The sequence below is a fragment of the Solea solea genome, chromosome 11, assembly GCF_958295425.1.
Source record: "Solea solea chromosome 11, fSolSol10.1, whole genome shotgun sequence".
In the NCBI taxonomy this organism is placed as follows: domain Eukaryota; kingdom Metazoa; phylum Chordata; class Actinopteri; order Pleuronectiformes; family Soleidae; genus Solea; species Solea solea.
This window is the reverse complement of record NC_081144.1, coordinates 19,334,907-19,358,293: the sequence shown is the minus strand read 5'-3', so window position 1 is coordinate 19,358,293 and position 23,387 is coordinate 19,334,907. Positions and strand designations below refer to the sequence as shown.

The 23,387-nt window shown below is 39.8% G+C and overlaps 1 protein-coding gene across 1 annotated transcript in view; it reads left to right on the top strand.

Moving 5' to 3' along the window:
• Window positions 1-23,387, top strand: part of tafa5l (TAFA chemokine like family member 5, like) — a 43,694-nt gene that overhangs the window by 9,766 nt on the left and 10,541 nt on the right. Inside the window, exons 2-3 of the mRNA XM_058641823.1 lie at window positions 5,132-5,281; window positions 17,257-17,384. Coding sequence (XP_058497806.1) covers window positions 5,132-5,281; window positions 17,257-17,384 — 278 coding nt within the window. The remainder of the gene's footprint in view (window positions 1-5,131; window positions 5,282-17,256; window positions 17,385-23,387) is intronic.

The window sequence follows — 23,387 nt, the reverse complement described above, 5'->3', positions numbered from 1 at the left end:
TCTACTACCCCTCTGCCGTACTACTCTCTACCTTCAGGCTTATTGCATGAAGCCCATTTATCTGCTGTGTGTTGAAACATGGCAGGGGCGACTGATATCTGATGGCACCTCTGTCCTCCAAGCTCCCAGCAAGTACACAAGGACTTGCCTCAGCAGAAAGAGAGAGAGTAGGGTGGGCTGAGTGGTAATGGTGATGGTAGGTGGTGGAGAGGGATGGGCTGTCCACCTGATGCTATGAAATGAAATGAGGACTGCAGTTCTCTGTAGAGGTGATTGTGTTTTATGACTCCCGACTCTGGTCCAGGTAATCATTTTCTGAAACAATACACCTATCCTATCAGCCTATATTGCAAAGTAACTCACCAATCCATTATTTGAGACGGAGAATTGTCCCAACAACTTGGTAAGAGTTAGGCATTGAGTATTGTTACTGCTAATGGAAAAAAAAAAGTGAATCCCTTCTATGTTCAAAAGATTTTTATGCCAATTTCATTGTAAGATGTGATATTTGTTGTGCACAAATGGAAGGTTTCTGCATTTACTACAGAAAATATCTCATCAACAACAAAAGGATCTTATAAATAATAATAATACGTTTTGTGAGATGATAATCCAGCATATTGCATAATGGGACAGTGGTGGAAAACATGTTTCTTTCATCAAGAAATATATCACACATCAGGAGGAGATAGTTTTTTCTTTGGCCTCTCCACATGAGAACGATTTGGGTAAATATTTGCAACTACAATTGCATTTGTGATATAATTTTCATTTCACACTTCTGTAATGCCAGGATGACAATTTAAGGAGGCCAACTGTTTAAAACATAGAATATGTTAAAGGATTAAAACTGCAGCCTTTAGAATTTGCTGCAATTTCAATTTGATTTGAAAACCAAACCATTTCCAAAGTGCTTTAACAGCGCGTAACAAAAGCTATGACAGAATATGGTAACAGAGTAAAATCCAATAAAAAAGAGACATTCAATAGAAAAAAAGAAAATCGATCAGGGAAGTAAAACAGAGAACCAACTAAAACTGATTAAGTAGAAATTCCTCCGGGGCTCATGGTTATTGACTGAGCCAATATTTCCCAAGTACGTTTTCACAAAATGTGATCACAGGCACAGTACAGTGGTGCCTCTGGATAAACAGCAAGAGTGCGAGGGAATTGTGTACCTGGATATACATTTGACCAGACAAGCTATGTATTAAGATACGTTGCACTGGCTGTGGCAGCAGTGAATATACTGTGTATGAATGAGTGATAGAAAAAGTACATGCAGGTGAACAATATGTGTGTGTGTGTGTGTGTGAATGGCAAGTTAAGTGTTAAGTGAAGCACTTTGAGTGGTCAAGAAAAAGTGCTTTCTAAATACAGACCATCTTTCTGTCACTTGATTTTATTTGATCCATTAATTTTTACAGCATATCCACCTCTTCCAAAGTACAATATGAACTGAAGTGGAATGATGAGGGCCTTAAAGGAACAGTTCAACATATTAGGAGATGTGCTTTTCCCTCTTTCTGGCAGAGTTAGACAAGAAGATCAGTAACTCCATGAAGTTTGTGCTGGTTGCCTGGCAACTACTCAGGAAATCATCTAGTATACAAAACTCCCTGTAAAATGGTGAACTGCCATTTATGCACACTATACTCTTATTCTTAGGTTTATGAGTAACAATGAAAGACTTTGACTTTTATTTTTCAAATAAGACCAAACATTTGTATTAAGCAATTTGATTAAATGATAATGATAAAAGTTTTTTTTTTAATCTTACCCAATTGGTGCTTATCTATGACTAAAAAATCCCATAAATAAATGTGGGCATTTCTTAAAGGTCACGTTATCTTTCAAAGCATGAGCAGTCATTGGAGCGTTTAACATGAGACCACTGTGGAGGTGAATCCATTATACACATAAGTCATACATTATAACCTATGTTGCTAAAATAAAGATTACAGAAACACAATGATTGGTAGAATTGATCCTTTTTCCTATTTTTTTCAATATTCCAATTATCTCTTCCCATGAAGACCTTTGCAGCTAAAAAGTCTAAAGCCATTTTATAATTCATTTGTGTTGATCAACAGTCCCTCCAACCTTTGCCATTACTACAGTAATTTCATGCTATAAAAACAGTTAGCGTCTTAGTTAATGAACCTTTGAGAGTGTTGTGAAGCGACTGAAAGTAGCCGCGTATAGGACTGATGGTCGGTGAATGCCAGGGATTGACCTTAAAGGAACTGCAGTACATACTCTTCTCTTCTCTACCTTCACTGAGCTGATTTTATTTCCGTGTCAGCCTGAATGGCTTTCATTGGCAGTTTTCCAGTCAATAAAAAAAAAAAAAAAAAACACAAGGCATGATCTCACTTTTTCCACATCATTACAAAGTTGACAGAAGTTTTATCAACTTTTTATCTTGGCTGTTGCTGGTCAACCTAGTGTGGTCATGTTGTGATATTTTATATCAAAAACTACATTTGTGTTACACTTCATAAAGATGGAACTTTGTGCCTTTGTGTGTTATACACAGTTTAGTGCTGTTTATTTCCCAATACCGAATGCGAAATTACAAAAGGGTGTGTTTGTGCATAGCTGTATATGAAGGTATCCACCCAATTAATAATAAATGTGTCATGTGGTGTCATTAATATATTAGAATATTATGACACATTGCTTAAAAGTCATATTTTCCAGGTTTGTTTGCATCCTACAGGACCAAAGGTCATTTATTATCATGTGGTAATGGAAGTCAGTTGTGCTGTTAATATTATAGTGACAAAATATAGTACTCTATTGCTTAACCAATCATCCATCCTCATAAGGTATAAATGGTGTCATGAGTTTGTCATCGTTAAATTATACTATCATCCATTATAACATTATATGATAGGAGTATAGGTGTATATACGGCATGTGCAAGCTATGTGCTGCTCCTCCGTCACTAACTAATCCTGCTCTCTTCAGGCTGCAACAAAACTCCCCTTGATTTTCAAAGACCAATATGTCACCTACGTTTCCTCAAAGATTTGTTTTCCAAATGTGTTTTTGAAAGCAGCAGAGACGCCCCGGAGCAGTCTACCGTGACTAAAGCTTGTTTATCTATGCGGCACAAGACTGTTAACAGTTAATAACTCCCTCAAACACACCAGGAAGCACTAAATGAAAGACAATTAAGTGTTCCCGCAGGTTTCCAAATAATTTATCCAAACAAAACTGCTACCTCAACACAAAAGTGTTCTATTTGAAATTGTCAGCTGCAAATGCAGTGGGTTCATTAAATATAACCAAACACTAAAAACATGATTGTTACAGCTGTTTTTTTTTGTTCGCCTGTGGCTGTTGAAAAGTTTTCAGTGTGACTCATCAGAATCGCGCTCAATCTCCTCACCTTGACACGATTCGTATTTGAATGCTGCATGCGTGGCTTTTTGCACTCACCCCGGGTTTCAAATGAACACAATTAAATTTAGAATAATATCAGTATGCAATTTGCAAAGTGGAAAGTTGAGAGAAAGGTTTCGGAAGATGTGATTCATCAACATTTGTGCAATTCCACTGACGTGAAGAAAGTTAAGAGAATGACGAACAGTTACTCTTAATTATTTTGATTCAACTTTCTTTCCCCCGCCCGAGTACGTAGTGCGTTTGCTGCAAGGACACCCTTGTGTGCTGTAGATTTCTACAGTGTGTGTAATTAATTTAAAGACAAACATAAAACCCAAAAACATGCTTAACCACAGTTTCCTGTCCAGGGGAGTCGTCCGTCAAATGTGTAATGTCTAGAGAGCTCTGTAATTCTCAGAGCATGGATAGAAAGTCTTAAAATATCACACTCACATACTGCAGAGATTTCAGAGCAAGGTTATCAACACTCCTGTTGTCTTAGTTGAGCTTCACTTGACTTGAAAATGAGTCTTTTTCTGCCTTTTCTGGCTGCATCGACCGTGTAGGGTTGGAGGCTGAACCCAAAGAAGTGTTAGTGCTGTCACCTAGCAACAGAGTTGTGCCTGGACACGGTACAGATCACTAACGTAAACATTTTTTTTACAATGAATTTGCTATTCTAACATACATGTATGTACAGTTAGATATTCATTAAGTAGAAACCTGGTGTGTTTTTTTTTGTTTGTAGCCATGAGCTCTTTCCAAAACATCAGCCTTTATAAATGCAGTGGTCACCTCATTTATGAAGATATATGCCTATGATTTACTAAACATTTCTTCCAAACAACCTGTCACAAAAAAAAATATCATTAGAAAATAGAAATATTATTCAATTCATAATGTATGTTCAGCAATGCATGGACGAGTTCAAACTAAACTAGTCATGGCAGTGGGGAAAAACCTGTCCTTGACTCTGTTTGCTGTAGTTGTGCCAAAGGGCAGCAGGTCAGTCCCAGTGTCCTTCACAATGTTGTTTTTTGAAAATGTCCAGCGACTTGTTTATAGAGACGTGAAGATCAGGGTCATGGAACACACAGGGGGTTTTCTTTTGTTGAATTCATTTGTTTTGTTTACCCAAACCACCCATCGTGGTGTCTGGCGTCTGATAGACAACAATTCTCTATTTGCAAAGCACTAGTCCTTGTCAGGCAGATGCAAAGTCACAGAAGGCTGTAGTGAATTGAATAAACATCCAATACTCTCAGTTTCACAATGTTATGGGCTGATTACAGTGGAAATGCTGCTCACAATCTCAAAATTGTTTTGATTTGTATTCCTAAAGCTGCATGGAAACAGTAAAACTGACATAGTGTGTTGTTCCTTCCTTTTACATCTTGACGCTCGACGATCGTTAACTTGCAGTTATGACCAAGCAAATAGATAATGATCTTTAAAAAGAGGACCTTTTGTTTTCCACATGATCACTTGAGGCACATTTATGGCAGGAGCAGCCAGCCATATAAAAACTGAGGACGCGTTCTCGCCTTCTGCTTTAACAACAGTGCAATCAGCTTCTCATTTTTCTATCTGGGACTTGAAATGAGAGTAATAAACTGCCGTGTGACCGGGCCGCACGTTGTTAGTACCTTCAAACACCAGTTGCTCCACTGTAATATGTTTATTACGGTCTCATTTAGCTAATGTGATGTGCTTTGTCCCTCACTGCTGTGTATTACAGGCCAGTTGGCGGTGGGAACCTGTGAGATTGTGATGCTCAACAGAGACAGCAGCGTTCCCAGGCGGACCATTGCCAGGCAGACAGCTCGCTGCGCCTGCCGGAGAGGCCAGATTGCTGGGACCACAAGGGCAAGGCCGGCTTGTGTAGATGGTAAGTTCAGTCACCTCTCTAAGCCAGTGCAAGGCAGTTGTCCCAAAGAGGGCACAATTTACAGACTTCATTTGGAGTGAGTTGAGGCTACAGGCCAGCGCGTCTGAGGAGAAAAGAGAAAAGAAAGTGTCCTCCACTTCTGTGTCAGCCCTCGTGTCCGAACATGAGGCATCTTTTTATGAAGAAATAAATGTTAAATTAATGAAACAAGGTTCCTCACATTCTCTTTAAGAGCTTTTTCTCTGGCAGACATTTTGACATAACAAGAACATAATGAAAAATCATGACTGGAAAGTACTGTTCTATTATGTGTCCCACTACAGTGAGCCAGCATGCACATTAACACGTTTACAGCTGGCACAAATGAACAGAAATGCAGTTGTTATTATTTTTGTTAATTACATCGATGCTCTTTCCTGTTGAGAAGTGTCAAAATGTATATTTCATATACTGTACATACAGTATATATATATGTGTATATATGTATATATGTATATATGTAATTCTGTTAATTACATCTATGCTCTTTCCTGTTGAGATGTATCAAAAGGTATATTTCATAGGTATATATATATATATATATATATATATATATACCACTCCACTAGACTGGACAGTTATAACTGATGGTAGTTGACACTATGACCACTGAGGTCTTCTTCGTGTGTAATCACTGTCTTCTTTATGCTCAGGTACAGGCGTGATTTGTCCTCATTGACCTGCTGTTACGTCTAAACCTCCCTGACATGCTCCGTGCAGCTCTTTGGCTGGAACAATTTAGTACACGTTATAAAAAGATGTCAGTTATAAAGTGATCTTGATTGTAGTCTGAATCTTTTATTCATGAAATAATGGCTATAATGTATTCATGTGGTTCTGATAAGTAAACTAGCATATGTAACAACTGAACACTGCCGAGTCTTACAGCCGTTTGATTTCACTGCAGACACGTCTGTCAAGGATGCTGTTTGACTAACTTCAGAATCTCCTAAAAAAAAACAAAAAAAGGGAACTGATCACAAAAACCTTGCTAGAAGCGGACGAGAGAGAAGCTGCGTCTCGCGTGGATGTTTTTGTATACATCCAACATGGCGGCGACTGAAGAGCAGCTGTCTGTCGATTCGGCAGTTGTTTCCATTTTTAGCGACCCTCAGGCAAACGTCGTTACTAGATAGCAACTGTTTCTAGAAATCTACAACAAGCATGTTTTCTGTCGCTCTGCATACAGCATCTGGCTTATTAGTCTAATTGGTTGCAGGTCTGTCCAATTGTGTATCCTTTGTCCGTCGGTCACGCCTCCTGGACGTGGGATGGGACTACACCCTTACCAGGCGCAGTTAGCCAGGCTGGGATTATATCTTAACTGATCTATTTGTAATGCTATACAATTACTGATGCTTTCTCCTTCATGTTTTTTTATAGCTGTACACCACAGATGATCTTTTTTTTTTAAATCAGCCTCCACGCTCATGCTGCCTCTGATCAGTTCAGCGTCTGCTCTGGAGCATTTGATCATATGGTAATATATCAACACGTCCATGCATTTGTCAGAAAAATAATTACACGAGCGAAAATGTACCATTCTAGGCTTCCGCAAAGCCTTAACCTCTACGTCAAATGGAGAATAATATTCATATAAATAATGTCTTCATCCTCTCTCCATTGAAAGAAAGTGCTTTTGTCATTTGGTTTCCCAGCCATTCAATCAATAATCACCTTGTGTGTCAGCCTTTTTGGTGCCTGAACATGTGATTGATGTTCTGCTTCTGGCTCGTACTCCATCAGACTTAGGAGCACTTGCAGTGACTAAAAAAAGAAAATGGTTAAACAAATCTGAAAAAAAATGACTCTAATATGTATCACACAACTTTCACACTTTCAAGTATAGAATAAATGCAATATCACATAACTTGAATTAACTTGGGACTGTAGTGCTTAGCGTGTATAAACGTAAAAACGGAGTCAACGCCGTGCCAGGAAAGTGAGTGAGACGGAACACACAAGGAAGTGCCGTCACAAATGTTTCATGAGTAAAAAAAACAGCTGTGCTCTGCAGCTGTATACACAGAAATGCTCCCTCAGTCAGGTCTGATAGTGTTACTGACACAGCATAAACATAATCTTTTTTGGTGTTACCAGTTGAAGTAGAGTTTTAATGTTTGTCCAAGCCTTTTCTTGTTTCAGTTTGTACGAGAGGATTTCATACTGAAGAGCTGTCACTGTGTTATTGGACAGTATCTTGTGGAAGGTGATAAGGCCGATGAAAGGACTTGTTGCTGGACACAGTCCATCTGCGGTGCTGATTGGATCTCACAATATCACAATCACATGCATCAGATGCACCATTAGTTCCATCACGCAATGACTCATGTTGGTTTTAATCTAATAGCCTCGATATAAGACTGCAGTCCCACAGCCTTTGTCACACTTCCCACTCTACTTCAAACCACCTCTCCTTCTCTGCAGAATCCTCTTAACAGATGCTAATTAACTTACAGAGATCCATGATTACAGCAGCAGGAAATTGATTATTACTGGCTTCCCGTCGCACCACACCCCGCACTCCATTAATACCCAGCACTTTAAAGGTGGAACCTGTTGCTCGCAGGCTCATTTAAAGGCCTTCTGTTGACGGCTGTGATGATATACATCATCACTTGGCTTTTAAGAGGAAATTCTGCATATTGCATGAGAATGCAATGGGGTCTTATGCTGCCACTGTCCAGATATCCTCTCTGACCTTTACTTCAGAGCGTATTCAGTTATGTTTGTCTTTCATCTGAATTCCCATAAATGCGCCTTTGCCCTTCTAAGCACATAAACCAATTTACAGACTTATAAGCATGTTTATTTATTTGTATCCTTCACAGTGGCTTTGCTGGAGTCAATTTTTTTCAGGGGGTTGTTATTAACACAACAAGGGCTCACTGTCCTCAGGGTCAGTTTAATATAATGCTTTCACAACAGCCGCCGCCGCAGCAGGAGTGGATTGCTGCTTTTTTGTTGTGTGGTGGACAGAGAGTGGATTTAAATGTGAGTAAAAACATCACTAAGTGAGTTAGGAAAAAAGCTAAGAGCTCTGTGCTGTTATTGTGTGTTTAGGTAAACTGTAATCTGATCTTCTTTCTGGCGTGTTTAACAAGCTCAGTGATTTCCTTTGGTTTCAAAATCCTCCATGTTCTTCAGACCAAAGAACTAAAGATGAACATTTTCAGGATTGGTATCAGTCAAAATCAGATATTGGAAAAAGAGAGATGTAAAATCTGATATGATGGGAATGCTTCACTAAACACAGACAATAAAAACAGCAGCAGCAGATTAAGCAAGTCATGTTTTATGTCTTCTTTATGAGAGCAGAATATGTGGTATTCATTTGGAGCAGCATGTTCACTTGGTGTTGTTATTGATAGATGCCTAAGTTTGTGGTATTGGTATGAACTCAAACAGAAAACAAACAATGATCACTCCGATGTGAGACACGTGAACACAGAAATCAACTCCCTGTCTTGTCTAAAAACCAGAGCGTATGGAAATCTAGATACAATGTATCATTTCTGTTATCCAAAATCCATAGCGTTGTAGTTACATACGTACATACACACATACAGTACCTCTCCTCTGCATTCATTTGTCAGGAGACACACGTTGTGGCCCATTCTCGCTCCCCATGTTTCCTGATGGTGTCTGTACGCTGTGACCCGACAATGGAATGCGGGGAAAAAAGAAAAGCGGAGCTGGAGCAACGATCTGTCAGAGCTGCGAGGCAGGTGGGACCGTGAGTGATTGTCAAGCAGGAATGTTGAACATTTGTCCCCGTCTGTTAATAAATTTGCAGGTGAAACGATGGCAGAGCTAAAGACACATTTTGCACTCTGTTCTTCAAGACGGTGAACACACAAAGACAATACTCTTATACACTAAGAAATCTGTTGCTGTTGTGGACAGATAGAAGAAAAGTCTTGCAGACATTCAGCAACCAAACTCAACAAAGAACAAAAAATCACTGGCGAAGGGGGGGAAGACTCATGCACATGGGCGTGGATCAAATAGTAGTTTAACAGGTGTGATGTGCGATGAAACCGAGGCAACCTCTTTTCCTCTTATTCCTTGTCAGAGTGGATCCAGCATGAATGTTGATGAAGTCCTAAGACGCCCCCAGAATCAACACCATGGACAGTGATCAAGACAGATTTATTGAGTGAATTCATTTTCTTGGAGAGACTTGATATGTGTGCCAGTTCCACACGAGGGCCTCCTACATAATTCTAACTGGATTTAAGTATGCAGTGTGTTCACACTGGAGAAGTAATCACAGAAATGTCTGGACACATAACAAAATCCTTTGTTTTTCGGAGCTTGTATGAGGAGACAATGTACAGTACGTACAAGAGAAAAATGACATTTCTACATTTTAATCGGCAATAGTGCTCTGACATTTGATTGACATTTGCAGGTCTTTTAAGATTCCTTCTGTACATGTATTGACCTGGCTCAGTGGCCATGAGATCATAAAGGAAGGCACCGCAGCTTTGGTGCGAGTAAAAATGTCGTTTATTTCAAATGAAACAGAAAGTGATAGAGAAACACTACCTAAACTGGGAAGATGCAGTGTTATCATCTGTTAAAATCGTGGTGAATGTGGGTGTATGGATGAGAGGCAGGGGTGAGAGATGTAAATGGTACCAAAACCAAAATGAGCTGTGCTGTAGAGCTGTGTGTGTGTGTGTGTGTGTGTGTGTGTAAGAGAAAAACCACATACACAGTGTGGATTGGAGATTAGTAAGAAGCAGGGCTGAGCGATATGGCTTGTAATATCTCAATATTACTAGGTTATTGTCTGATAAATTATATAAATCTGGATACAGGCTGTTTCTCTGAGCCTATGAAAAGTTTTCTTTTTTCATTGTTTGTGCTTCTATGCTTCCTCTTAATTGGTACCTGTTGTTTTTCTTTTGGCTTTGTAATGTTTAATAAAGGATATTCATTATGTGCAAGAAAACAAATGAACTATTTAAAATGCTGCTGTAACACAAATAATCAGGGTTAAAACTGAAGAAGTGAGTGTTGTCATGTCACAATATTGATATAATATCCACATTTCTGGGGGAAAAAAGCACTTATTTTAACCTCAACAAGGCTTCCCCTCCTGTCTTTTCTGAATTCTGAATTAACTGAGTAGGCCGTAATACATCTGCCTGTTCACTTGTTTGTTTGTTCATCTGTCACATGTAATATCTCAGGTGCATCTGGCTGAATTTGAAATTAAACTCACAAAAATGACACATCTTAACACTGGAGCATTTCCACATGCCAGTTCAAATGATTGGCGTGCTGGTGCTGGTGCCAGGCGTACAAATCAAAGCTGAATCTTTAATATTCATCCTCTCCTCCTCTGCAGGTTTGACTGAAGCACATAATCATCCACTTCGTTTTCTGCATTGTTGTTTGACCACATTTTAGGTGACCTTTAAAAGTGCACATAGGAAACGCTATATAAATTGCATTAATGTACATATATATATATATATATATACATATATATACATACATATATATATATATACTGTATATACATATATACAGTATATAAAGAATGTCATCTGTGCAAAATATAATCTCCATCAGAAGCTTGTGGAATGGAACCACTCTGCTGTTTTCTGTAATGAATAAAAAATAAAAACCAAGGCTTATAGTACATCTGATGCAGCCTCTGGGACATTTTCAAATGTATTACAGTGTGCAGCTGGTGACTTAAAGCAGACAATTGGGCAGATATTTCCATCCCTCTTACCATTGTGCTGCTATCCAGACTTCTGTAATGACACATCAAAAAAGCTCATCTAAGCCCCGCGGTGGATAAAGTTTGTTATAAGTAAATCACTAAGAATTCATCGTGATCACTCTCTCTTTTTTTTTATGTACTGAAAATATCTCACCATGCAAGTGAGACAAGTTTCCGTACAGAGCATAATGTCCTTTGTGAGTAACCTTTAGGACATAATTCAAGCTTTTTGTGCTGCTGTGTGTTGCTGTTGTGCAGGTTGAGTTTGCTCATTGTAGAGGATGACGGGCTTTTCCTCGCTTGTGTCCCTGCACTCAGTGTAATCTGCTCCCTGACTCTCTCCCTCTGCCTTTTCTGCTCGACTCATTGTTGCCATGCCACCACATCTCTCTCTAATCATATGAAGCTTGATGGCCACCATGATAGGAGTCTGCTGGCTGCAGGGAGACTGCGTGTGTGAGAGCTGAAGCTTCCACTTTTACACCCGACGAAATCGTTATCGACACAGAATGAGCCGGAACGTCCTGCTGAAAAGAGGCTTAGCTAAAAAAGCAGAAAGGCTTTTTTTTCTCAGATTTATTTGCAGACACACAACCAAGAACAGTCGCTGCATATTATTTGTTTCTACTGCTTAGAAAAGCCAGTGCAGAAAACATGGCTACAATGGAAACAAGCTTTGAATTTGGAGCTGTCCTGTTTCTTATATGTTCCCATTTAGATTTGCTGTAAGTAGGTTAATGCAGTAACCACTCAGGTGCTTTGAATTTGCCTTCACCGACAGAAATCATTCACAAAGAAGCTACATTTTTGTTGTCAGCTCATGTCAATTCTGCTCAACAGCCACTGCTTAGAGTTTAGTTCCTAGAGGCTCAAATAGCACAACATTCTGGATGTTATTTGAGAATTTATGGATTACTCCTTGTACATAACAAATGGGCCCCCAGTGCAACACTACTCCTCGATTTAATATCAAGAAGCTTCTCCGGGTGTCTCGATTTTATTGGAGCCTAAATTTTCCAACCAACAGCAAGACCAAGGGATTATATGTTTCTGATAAAGTTTGAAGGGTATTTATGTGAAAATGATATCTATAGGTACATACTTTGTTGTCCTTCAATAGATGAAAATGAAATGTCTTAGAATTTCAATAATGGCAAACCAATACTAGTGATCTAACACTGGAGACTCCGTGTAGCTTCATAATACTCATGTCACCGAATAGTTAAAGATATATAAATGACTAACTGCAAATGTACCCGACTGTTAAAGAATAATCATCTCTTATCTGAATTCCATGCGACTGATTTGTTTTGTGATTAAATCCAGCCCAGGCATTACCAGTACATTTTACACAACAGCAGCAACAACTACAAAACCACTTTGAAGAGAGGCAAAAAAGTTACAACAGAAAACTCTCCCTTGTAATCCCTTGTAAAAAAAAATCTATGATAAAAATGTTTTCTGCTGCCTCTGTTTTAAATGCATTCACTGTGGATTTTTCTCTTGTGTGATAATTGGAACTGAAAGAACATGGGCCTCTGGTAGCAGAATGGAGGACAGAGGGCTGAAAATCTGGCTGCTACAAATTGATTCATGATTGAAGCTTAATTAACATCAGTCAGAACCCCTTAAAACCTGTTTCTGTGTTTCTGGTGCTGAACTAAGCTGTTAGTTAATCTTTGTGGATACTTAGCAAAAGAAGCATCAGCTTTAGTACACAGTTCATTCTCATGGTGATTCATGTGACTTTCTCTCAAACCTTTTTTTTTTTTTTTTTGGTCTTTTCCAAAACTGCCTCAGAATAAGCACCAGTATAAGTACCGTTATTAAATTACCAGAAGAGACACAATTAATTGCTGGAGGGATTTATGCTGCACATTATGACAGTGAACTTTCCTATTCACTGTTGTATTGTTTCCTCTCTGAGTCACAGGGACTGCCTCTAAAGCCATGTCTTTTGTTTGTTGTACCTCATCCAAATACATTTTAAATGAGCTGCCTATGGCTTTAGTAAAAAAATGTATATGATTTATGACGGCCTTTTTTTTTTTCCTTAGCTTGAGCAGTGACTGAATTACATTAGACTAACAGTAAGTCTGCTTTAAGTCACTGTTGTGCCTTCTGCCTGGTTCTGAGTCCCATCTGGCAGTGCTGTGTAGTGCGGGGCCGGGTAGGGCAGGGCTTGGCACTGTGCACTGGGGGGACAGATGGTCTTACGTGTGATCTAGTTGGAGGTCCAGAGCGGTACCCCAGTAGGGACCCTGGCAGCTGAAGGCCTGTCCCAACGTCCACTTTCCCGAGTTAGGACTCCAATGATGATGGCAACAGGACGGGCCACCCAGGTGTTAGCCCGTCAGTCAGACACGCCCTCATCCAGCTGTTTCACTACTGCTGAAATATTATTTCCACTGTATAAACAAGGGGGGCGGTACAATTAACCTTTTTTACACAAGCATCAGTCAGTGCACCAGTGGTTCTGGATTCTTGGAGAGGAGTTTTATGGCATAATTAACAAAGCAAAAGAGTGAAGACACTGTGTAAGCTACATCCAACATTGTTTCCCACAGCTATCAGACACCTCTTTTACTACTTTAATGTAGCATATTAGACATTTGACAATAAGAGTCAATAAGAGAAAGTGACTATGTTGAGAAGGTATTAAGTGGTTCACTTTTCTCTTCTAATGTATCCACCAATGTACAGTATATTAATCTGCAGACACTATTTTGTTGACTTCCAGTTTATCCATAGATTAGTTTCTTTGTATGCTGCCTAGTGATTTGAAGCATAGTGATGCACGTTATATGCATTACAATATGTTTACATAAAACATCTACTGGACTCTAATAATGCCACAAATCTTCTGAAGCATTTGAACCAGTGTGACCGATCCAAGTAGTCCGGTTTATAAGAACATCATCGTGTATTGTGCAAAAATAAAGCAGCGTGCTGTCACTGACGGCATTGAAAAAGCAACAAGGGCAAAATATCAACTGCCCTCATACTGTGGCAGCAGCTGAAAAATGCATTTATTTCAGCCAACCTCCGCGACTCCGGGCTGGCTGGGCTGATGTACTCCACGGTTAGTCAGCACTCCCGCCACTTTGCCAGCTCAGCTTTTATTCCGTAGCCTGGAAATTGAGTTTTGCTTGCCCTGTAATGTACTCAAAACTACATCTGCAACTGACTGATAAATCTACGCTGTGTTGCGCCTGACGGATAGCTGTGAAAATGAAAATTCATCACGGCATGTTGCTGTGTCGGGGGGGGGGGAAGGTCACTTTAGATTTTCATCTCTGCTCCGGGTGAGGCCACAATGACCATTTTTGTCTGAAAATCTACTTTTAAAGCTTTAATATTTTCTCAGGCTTAATTGGTTGAGTGAGATGACAGGTCCCTGGCTCGTTCGTAGCCACAGCTCTGTCTCCTAGCTGCGTGACTACACTGGGAGAGCAGATTCTCCTCTGATGTGTCAACAATATGTAGTATTTGCTGAGGGACAATGGCTTTATATCTGCAGAGCAATAATTGCATGCTTGTGTGTGTGAGTGTGTGGTTACATACATGAGTGTGCTGCTCCGCCAGCTTGATAAATGCCACAAGATGACAGATCTTTATTGCAGAGCAGCAGTCGGGGTCTGACACTCCAAAGACCAATTCCAGACTGTTAACAAGGCCTGGACCAGGAATACCTCACAGCAAAATGTCACAAGGCCTCCCTTTCCACACCTCTTTACTCTCCCTCCCACTCCCCCTCCGCTCTGCCCTCAGCTCTCCCATGGACATTCCACGAATTGTAGTTCCTCTCTTTCAATTTGCCGACCATGTTACCTCGTTCCACAATATGCTGCCCTGGGGGATCATGGGTAGGCAAGAGCAGCAGCCCCGGCCAGGTCCGCAGAGAGCTGATAACCTTTCAGTGTTGCTTTAGCACACTGTGTAAAGAACAATCAGAGCTTATCACCATTGACGACAGGCGAATGCTAATTCAATATCCTGCAGACACACTGCAGAGGGAGCGGGAGAGATTCACTGGCTTTCACTGTGACAGCCCAACATTTTCAGCAGACAAATAACTTTTGGAAGATTAAGGGTCTCCTGCCATTCTGCACTGGAATCCACTTCCTCAAAACAATACACTGCCGGAGAAAAAAGTCCCAAACTCAAATATTGTGATGGACCAGCTTGATAACATGTATTCACCATCATGTTGTTTTTTTGATAAGCTTTTGCAATGTCACAACAAATATTTAAATCCATATTTGCACTCTTTTTTTGCCATTGTGTTGTATTTATGATAGTAGAGATGGTCCACAGTGTAAATCCAGAAGATTTTCCACTTGGGTTTAGGTCTTGAGTGTGCGGTTGCCAGTCCATGTGTGAAAATCATGTCTCGTGCTCCCTGAACCATTATTTCACAATTTGAGCCCAATGAATACTGGCATTGTTATTTAGCTGACCTCGTTTTTCTGGCCACATCATGTTACGGAACCCAGACCAGACCAACTATATTACAAATGTTAGAGTACACGTATGTGACCTTGTAGGGCCTGGCAGTGTATTTCTAAAAATGTATTTCAACTTAACAGAGCCTTGTAGATGTCAAATGTATGTTTGGATGATGACATCACATGGAACACGCTTGTTTTTTATCACTTTTTTACCGTCCACATAAATCATTTAACACTACATTTGGGTAAAGAGAGATTCATGTTCTGACTAAGAGTGTTCCTGAATTTCAACTGTTGCATTCATTTGAAGAAAAAAAAAAACTAATTAATTTAATTAATTAATTAATTAAAAATTAATTTTTTGGTGTGTTTGTTTGAATAATGTTTTTTCCTGTTTTTCTGATAAATTCTTTTCCTGTTTTTCGGAGTAATTTTTTTTCAGTTTTTCGTGCTAATCCCCCCCACACACGTTGTTTTAGTAATTTTATTCTGAATTATCGAGAACTCTCGCAAGAACCTCCAACCTGCAAGTGACTCCCAAATTTCCAGCAGTCTCCTGTCTCTTGAGTCACCACATAGCCAGCCTGAATGCATTTCAAATGAATCATCTTGTATCCATGGAGCACGCCAACTGATCCTGGAAAAACATTGCTATAGCAGATCTGAATGGGCTTTCCTCAGGTCCTCAGGTGCCTGCGTAAAGTCAACAAACTAATGGTAATGCCATCTATGTGGTATCTCCCAGTGTCTTAAACCCAGATCAAAATAAATCTTGATCAAACTAAACAAGCTATCCATGTTGTTATAAATCGAACTCTCAGTAAAGGAATGAATGCGTTTATTGTTTCAAAAAATTATTCAGTAAATCAGAAAAAAAATTACTCTGAAAAACAAACCATGAAAAAAATTTACTCTGAAAAACAGAAAAAAATAAATTACTCTGAAAAACAGAAATATGAATGCATGCAATGCAATGCACTTCCGTACTATTCAATAGCCTAACAGTATATGAATGAATTATTTCATTACCTTTAGACTCAAACTTGTCATTCTAAACTAATACTACTTACTACTGCATATGTGAACACATGAATGGCAGAACCATGAGATACTGAAGATTTCACCATTTGTTCCTTTTTTCTTGATAAAGACATAAAGTTGTCTTTTTGCTCACAGACACCTGTCACATCTCTCCCGCTGCTGGGATGCTGACATTGTCAGCCAGTGTTAACTTGGTGAACCACAGGTAGTGTCTGCTTCAGCTGTGCACGTTTGGCAAAACACCTGACAGTTACAGTATGACAGCGGAGCAAAAGAAACACCTTTGATGCTGTAATAACAAGTGTCAGCACTGAACCATGTTGAAAGATGTTTCTGTTTTTCTCCGTCTACTGTCTGATTTGAAATGATTGTATTATTATCCACGTACAGACATTTAAAGCTGTGACACTTTCTGTGTCTCCATTGGATGACCTCAATGGAGACATGGACCAAAAAAAGACAAACAAATAATTGCAATTTTGTGCAGCTGCAGTGAGAACAGCTGGTCTGTAAAGGTTACAACCAGAGGCAATTCAGACATGATGGTTCAACAAGATCCTAATTAAAATACTACAGGCTTGTAAACACATCAACACATGAAGATGCTTTCTTGTTTATTTTAGAAAATTCTTGACACGCTGTTAGTCTTTCACCTGGTCTACCTCTCTAATCTGCGTCTTTGCCCTCTTTCGTCCTTTCAGCGAGAATCGTGCGGAGCCGCCAGTGGTGTGAGATGGCTCCCTGCCTGGAGGGGGAGGTCTGCAGCCTCCTCTTCAACCGATCCGGCTGGACCTGCACCAGGGGCAGCGGTCGCATCAAGACCGTCACGGTAATTTTGAAGACATGACATTAATACATGACATATGCACAGTGCCCCACAACCCCCGCTAACTTCCACAGCGGGTGGCTCCCACGGGCTGATAGTGTCATGTGTAGCTTTAGCCCATAGCCAGAGGCAACACATTCACTCTGCAGGTCAGTGTCTATGTTTCAAACACTGCAGCACATTTGCTGTTAAATCACTAAGGGAAGAATACTAATGCTGCGCTGCTCTCTCTGAGCTGAAACGCTGAAGCGTTGTCAGTGCATGGCCTGTTAATGGTTTGATAACAAACTGCTGGGTATAACTTTCAATCACAATTCATCCAAAGAACACTAAGAGAGAAACAAGCATGATATCTTAGATATCAATATAATATCTAGTGAGATGTCAGCAATTGTGCTATGTATCTCATAAACCTTTTGCTAAGACATCAAATCATCCATACAGTCGGGATAATACTGACACCTATTAAATCTTAGGCTACGACAAAACTCATCAGCTATGTCGTTTTTTCCTCCACTGTATTTCACTGTTACACACACACACACACACGCTGGGAAATGGTCCGAAGATTTCCACAAGCTTTGGTCCAAAACTTTGTTCGCTAAACCATGACAGTGGCCGTCTACAAACATCTCCCACAGTGCGATGCAGGACCACCATTTTGTGTGGAACAGCCCAATTACCGTGCCGTGTATACCAGCTTTAAGTCGATGCTGTTCTGAAGGTTTTGAATTATCAATTCAGTTATTAAACTAATATTAAATTTGAATCTATTCTCTTCAGAACCCACTTGGATTTGAGCTGATTTTGTAACAAATACTGACACAAAAAGCTTGTTAAACATGCTGAAATGTAGGTCATATAAAGCGTCCAGTCTTCAGCCTTTGAAAGACATTGTTTAAAAGCTTCAGTTTTGTATAAGGCATGATTGCATTCACATGAGTGATATACACGTATAAAGGATGGGAAAAGACTACTCGTTTTTTTCCCTCCCTTTCCCCCCAGTCTTCACCTTCCCTCCGACGCATCCAGTCTCTTAAAACCCCACCCTCTCTACCCTCTTCTCCCAGATCTGTCACCCAGGGAGAAGCATGCGATAGTATATGATCTTTATAGCCAAAAAGTTCCACATGTGTATGTCTGGATCCTGGGGAAACTATAGCAGCTCAATGTTGTGCTGAGGGCGAGCTTCTAAATATATATTAATAATAAACATCAGTACAACACAGCTGATGGAAAACTACTGTGACATCACTCATTAGGACGCAGCCACCAAGCCACGCACCATGCTGCGCTGTTTTAATCACTGGTGAGCATTTCAGCAGGAGGTTTGTGTGCCATTTGATTCATTGTCAGTTTACCTATTACTCAAACCAACCTGTGCATGTGTGTGTGAGTATCAGAGGTTTTTTGAAATTCAAATTAAGTATGAATACAAGCAGTTGGGATTTGACATAACCACTCGAACAATGATGTAAATAGCAGTAGCTAGAAACACCCTGTGACCTCTCTGTGACTCTGTGGGAGATGTAAATGAAATCAAAGCATGGTTAATATTTAAAACCTTCAATATGGTTGTCATCTGCTCCTCTGTAGGCCCCTCGTGCTGAAACGTGCATCCAATGCCTCAGAGCTGCCAATTAATGCTGCAGTGCTAACTGAGCCATTTCAACAACACACAGGATGACCACTTCATTACATTCATCTGATTGTTGAGGGTTTTTTCATTAGAATGATTCATTTAATTGTGAAATAAGTAGCATTATAAATTAGATTAAATGCAGATGAATAAAAGAAAACACACACCTGCAGACTGATGAACAATAGTCACCCTGCAGGCAGTGCTGCTCGTCCAGTTAATGACTGAGTCACCATGGATACAGGTCTCACTGCCGCTCTGTGGTTTTCTCCGTACCACTTGGCAAGTTCACACTATGCAACTATATATGCTCGATGAAAATGCATGAGCGGTCTGTTGTGTGTTTGCCATGCCCAAGAAACACAATTATATTCCCTCCACTGTTCCTCGGCTGTATATTTTAGTGGTTCAAAGGTAAGCACAGCACAACATATTTTTGTTGTTGTGGTTTTTGGCTTAAATCCTCTCTATTTCATGTTTCCTTGTGCAGCTGCTGGTTGCTTTACCTCAAAAAAAAAGACACACTTTCAAACTATGAAAACACTGTATTACCACCTGAAACAACATGATGTACATAATGTATATTATAGAATATAATTTTCTTCAATACCAATATAACAAAAGGTTCACTATAGTGTATATCAATATAATGTTTTGTTTGTTTTTTTTGTCCACAAATTATTTTAAAACCTCAATTAACTGTTTTCTTCTATCTGTACTTGAATTATTCATTTTATTGCCACAGTTATCAATATATTGCCACAATATTGACTGATTTAACATAATATAATCATAAACATCAGTTTATGATTATATTATGTTAAACCAATGCCGTTTTAGAGCTCCCCGTTTCTTTTGGAATGGCAACATTTTTAGTCTTTAGTCTTCCTGTTATTTATCAGCCCACATATCAATACTAAACTATTGGTAATAATCTATATATCGGCCTCATTGCTCAAAAGATTGCAGTAGACGTTTTTTCCACTATCATTTTCCAAGGGGAATAAATGTGCTCAAACGGTAACAGATACACAAATATGTGCCTCATCTATGAAGATGTCAAAATAAAAACACACAAAGAGACCGAAGGAGAACACAGAGGGATGTAACTCACAGAGCGAGTGAAACGGCACAACACAGCATGTTGATGTCAGCAAGAGATGACAACATGGCCAGAGCAGGAGACACTGTTTTCCTCATCATCAGGTACACAAGGCCAAAGGTCAGCCTGTCACTGTCTCTGTTGATTTTCACCCTCTCTCTCTCTCTCTTTCTAACTCTTTCACTTGCTGTCTATTTCATCTCTCGCTCCTCTGCCTCGTCTGTCCAGCAGCCCCCGGGCAGCTGCGGCACATTTCATGCATATTTTCCCACTGTGCCCTAATCTATCCCGACGGCAGCACACACAGACGAGTGAGTTGCTCTCGCTCTGACATTTCCAAAATAATATTATAATATTATATTCAGTGTTAAGCAGTTGTAGCTGAGCATGTTCTTTCAGAAGTTACCGTAAGTACAAGTTGTGCTTGTGGGGATATCCTGAGCTTTTTGTCGTTGTAAGACCTAAATTGAGTGGAAAACACAATTGAAGATGAAATGAGAAATCTATAAAAAGGATTAATCGGGCTGGAGCGTGAAGGGGGGGCAAGTACATAGATGACATATGTTATGATTACATTCATGTACAGTTAGTCGCTTCTCACACTGTGCATCACAGGTTTGACGCCGGTGGACTGAGCCACTACGTGACAAATGTATCTGATGGTGGAAGATCATGCAGGAAATCATGCATCCAATAAAACCTTTTTTATGATGTTGATATTGATTCTACATGTGTGGCTTCAGTTGCATTTTGCAGAATCTAAATTAGCGCCAAATCGCCCATTGAATCCAAATGATTACTGCTGCCTTTTTAAACCCAAGCTCAGTATTTGTTACTTAATTAAAGTTAAAGAACCACTTTGAGCTTCAGCCGGATTTGATCAATCTGTATTTTGTGAGCTGATGAGGCAGAAAAACACTTGTTTGAGTGGCAGCCTCAATAATGTTTACAGCGTGTGCAAACATCCTGCAAAGGTAATAAGCAGCAGATGATAGGAAATCTTGAAGAACTTAATTTGACATGTTAAAAAAACAGGAATAGCCTCCTAACCTTAAACACCATTTTCACTATTTAATATCTGATATGTTATATTAAGGCCATAAACAAAAAATAGATAGTCTGAGTTCTCCCTGAAGCCAAAAAGGAAGGGAGAATATATTCAATGGCCACTAGTTGGCAATTCCTGAGTTTAAATTGAAGTCTTTAGGAAAATAAACCTACTTCTCACTTGATTTATAAAGTCAGTAAACATTTTCCTGAGGAGTCTAATGGTCTAATGTGCTAATGGTCCCATTTATATTTCTTTAGATATGTCCAGTGTGTTTGCATTTTTTTTTTTGTGCAGAAATGACAGACAGAAAGAGGAGATGAGCTTTGAGCTGCAATTATTTAATTTAGTGGCTGTTTGATTTAACCATTTATTTATCCTTTCAGGAAAAAAAAAGAATCTCTGCTATCATCTGTTATCTTTATAGATGTATGCAGCATGTTTGTGGTTCAGCACCTGACGTAGTAAAGACTTACTGTAAGTGACAAAATCTCCATTCACATGACACATTTTTCATTTTTCCACGCATCAAATATAATTATTAATAACAACAACATAATAATATTTGTTCATATACTCAAAAATGACCTTGACAAAAATCACAGTAGCATCCTTAATAAATCTTACCAGGTAAGATTGCTATGTTATAAATATTAATAAAGCAGATGAATGTTATTGATATTGTAAATATCGGGATGTGATGTGTTAATAAAATACACAGACATATTTCAGCCTCAGAAACACAGTTTGCCCTCCTGTGCGTGCAGCTCAGGGTGGCACTGCCAGGTCACACTCTCCAGCCTAACCTGCTAATGGAGTTTGCATATGCAGCCCGCTCTCCTCTGCCAGCTCGCCATTAATATGAATCACTCTCTGGAGGCCCCCCAAACAAGCTGGCAATTTGTCTTCACTAGTGAGCTGCTGAAATATCTACACATGATATTCTTGATGGCCGAAAGTGCATTCAGGAGGGGCGGGGCGAGGTGTTATGAGATTGGTTTCATACACTTGACAGGGAGGGTGTGGATATGAATTGCAAGGTGACACAAAAGCGCGTGTGCCGTGTGCCGTATGTGTGTGAATGTATGGAAGGTCGAAAAAGCCATCAGGTGGAAAATTGGCAAGACAGCGAGACGAACAGACAGAATTAAGGACAGTAAAGAGATTTCTCTGCTTTCACATCACTTGCTTGGTGAGACCTCTTCTGAGGTCTCTTATCATCTTTTTTCTAATCAAGTGATGGACATGAATTGAAACTCCAAACTGTCTCTTCAACAATCAGATATTATGTTCTTGGCTTCATGTGTTTTTCTAACAGGTCAGAGGCAGCAGAAAACCTGAACCTCTGATTGGCTCATATTCAGACTGCAGTTTATTAACGCTCCGCCCCTGTAGACAATAGTCTACAAACAAATCTTCCAACACCCACAGAGGAAATGCTTTTGCTTGAGCTATTGTGCAGCCTGGACAGAAAAGAATAACAGTTGTAGTTGGATGTTTTTGCCACACCAAGGAAAAATGAACAGCAGACACACACACACATTGCACCATCCGGGAGGTCAGAAGGGCTTGCATCTTTTTTTGTAGTTTTTCCATTTCTCCCCCCAATGATGGCTCTCCTCCAGCTATGTTGTCTTTGTTCCAGTGTCAGACAGGCCGCAAAACTGGTGGAGTGTGCGTGTAGAGTCCTGTCACAGTTTCTGTAAACATGAGGACATCATTGCCAGTTAGCTCTGCAAGCTTTTGGAAATGATGCCACATGTTAAAAAAACAACAATTCTTGACATGCACAGGAAAAAAAAGTGGCAAAGGATGTACCTTACTGAAAAATCTAATAAAATCAAGCAAAATTATTATTGGGGCAGTGAATCACAACCTATGTTCCTGACCAGATAGGGAAGGAGTTGTTAAATAAAAGGACATGGGCAGATGATGCAGTTCCACAGTGTCATTATGTAACACTTCTCTACCACCTCGCTTGTAAAGGCTTCACTAACCACACAAACAACCAGGCAACCATGTCATTTATCACTATGGTCACCACGGTGCTGGCAAACCATCTGACCTGAGACAGAATTATAATGAGTTCACTTCTCAAAGGAAACTGCAACACGATCTCAGGCTTCTTCTCAGGAAACACGACCGTCATCCGACCGGAACGTTGTGGGTTTGATCCCTGGCCTGGTCTATCTGCTGATGTGTCCCTGGGCAAGACAC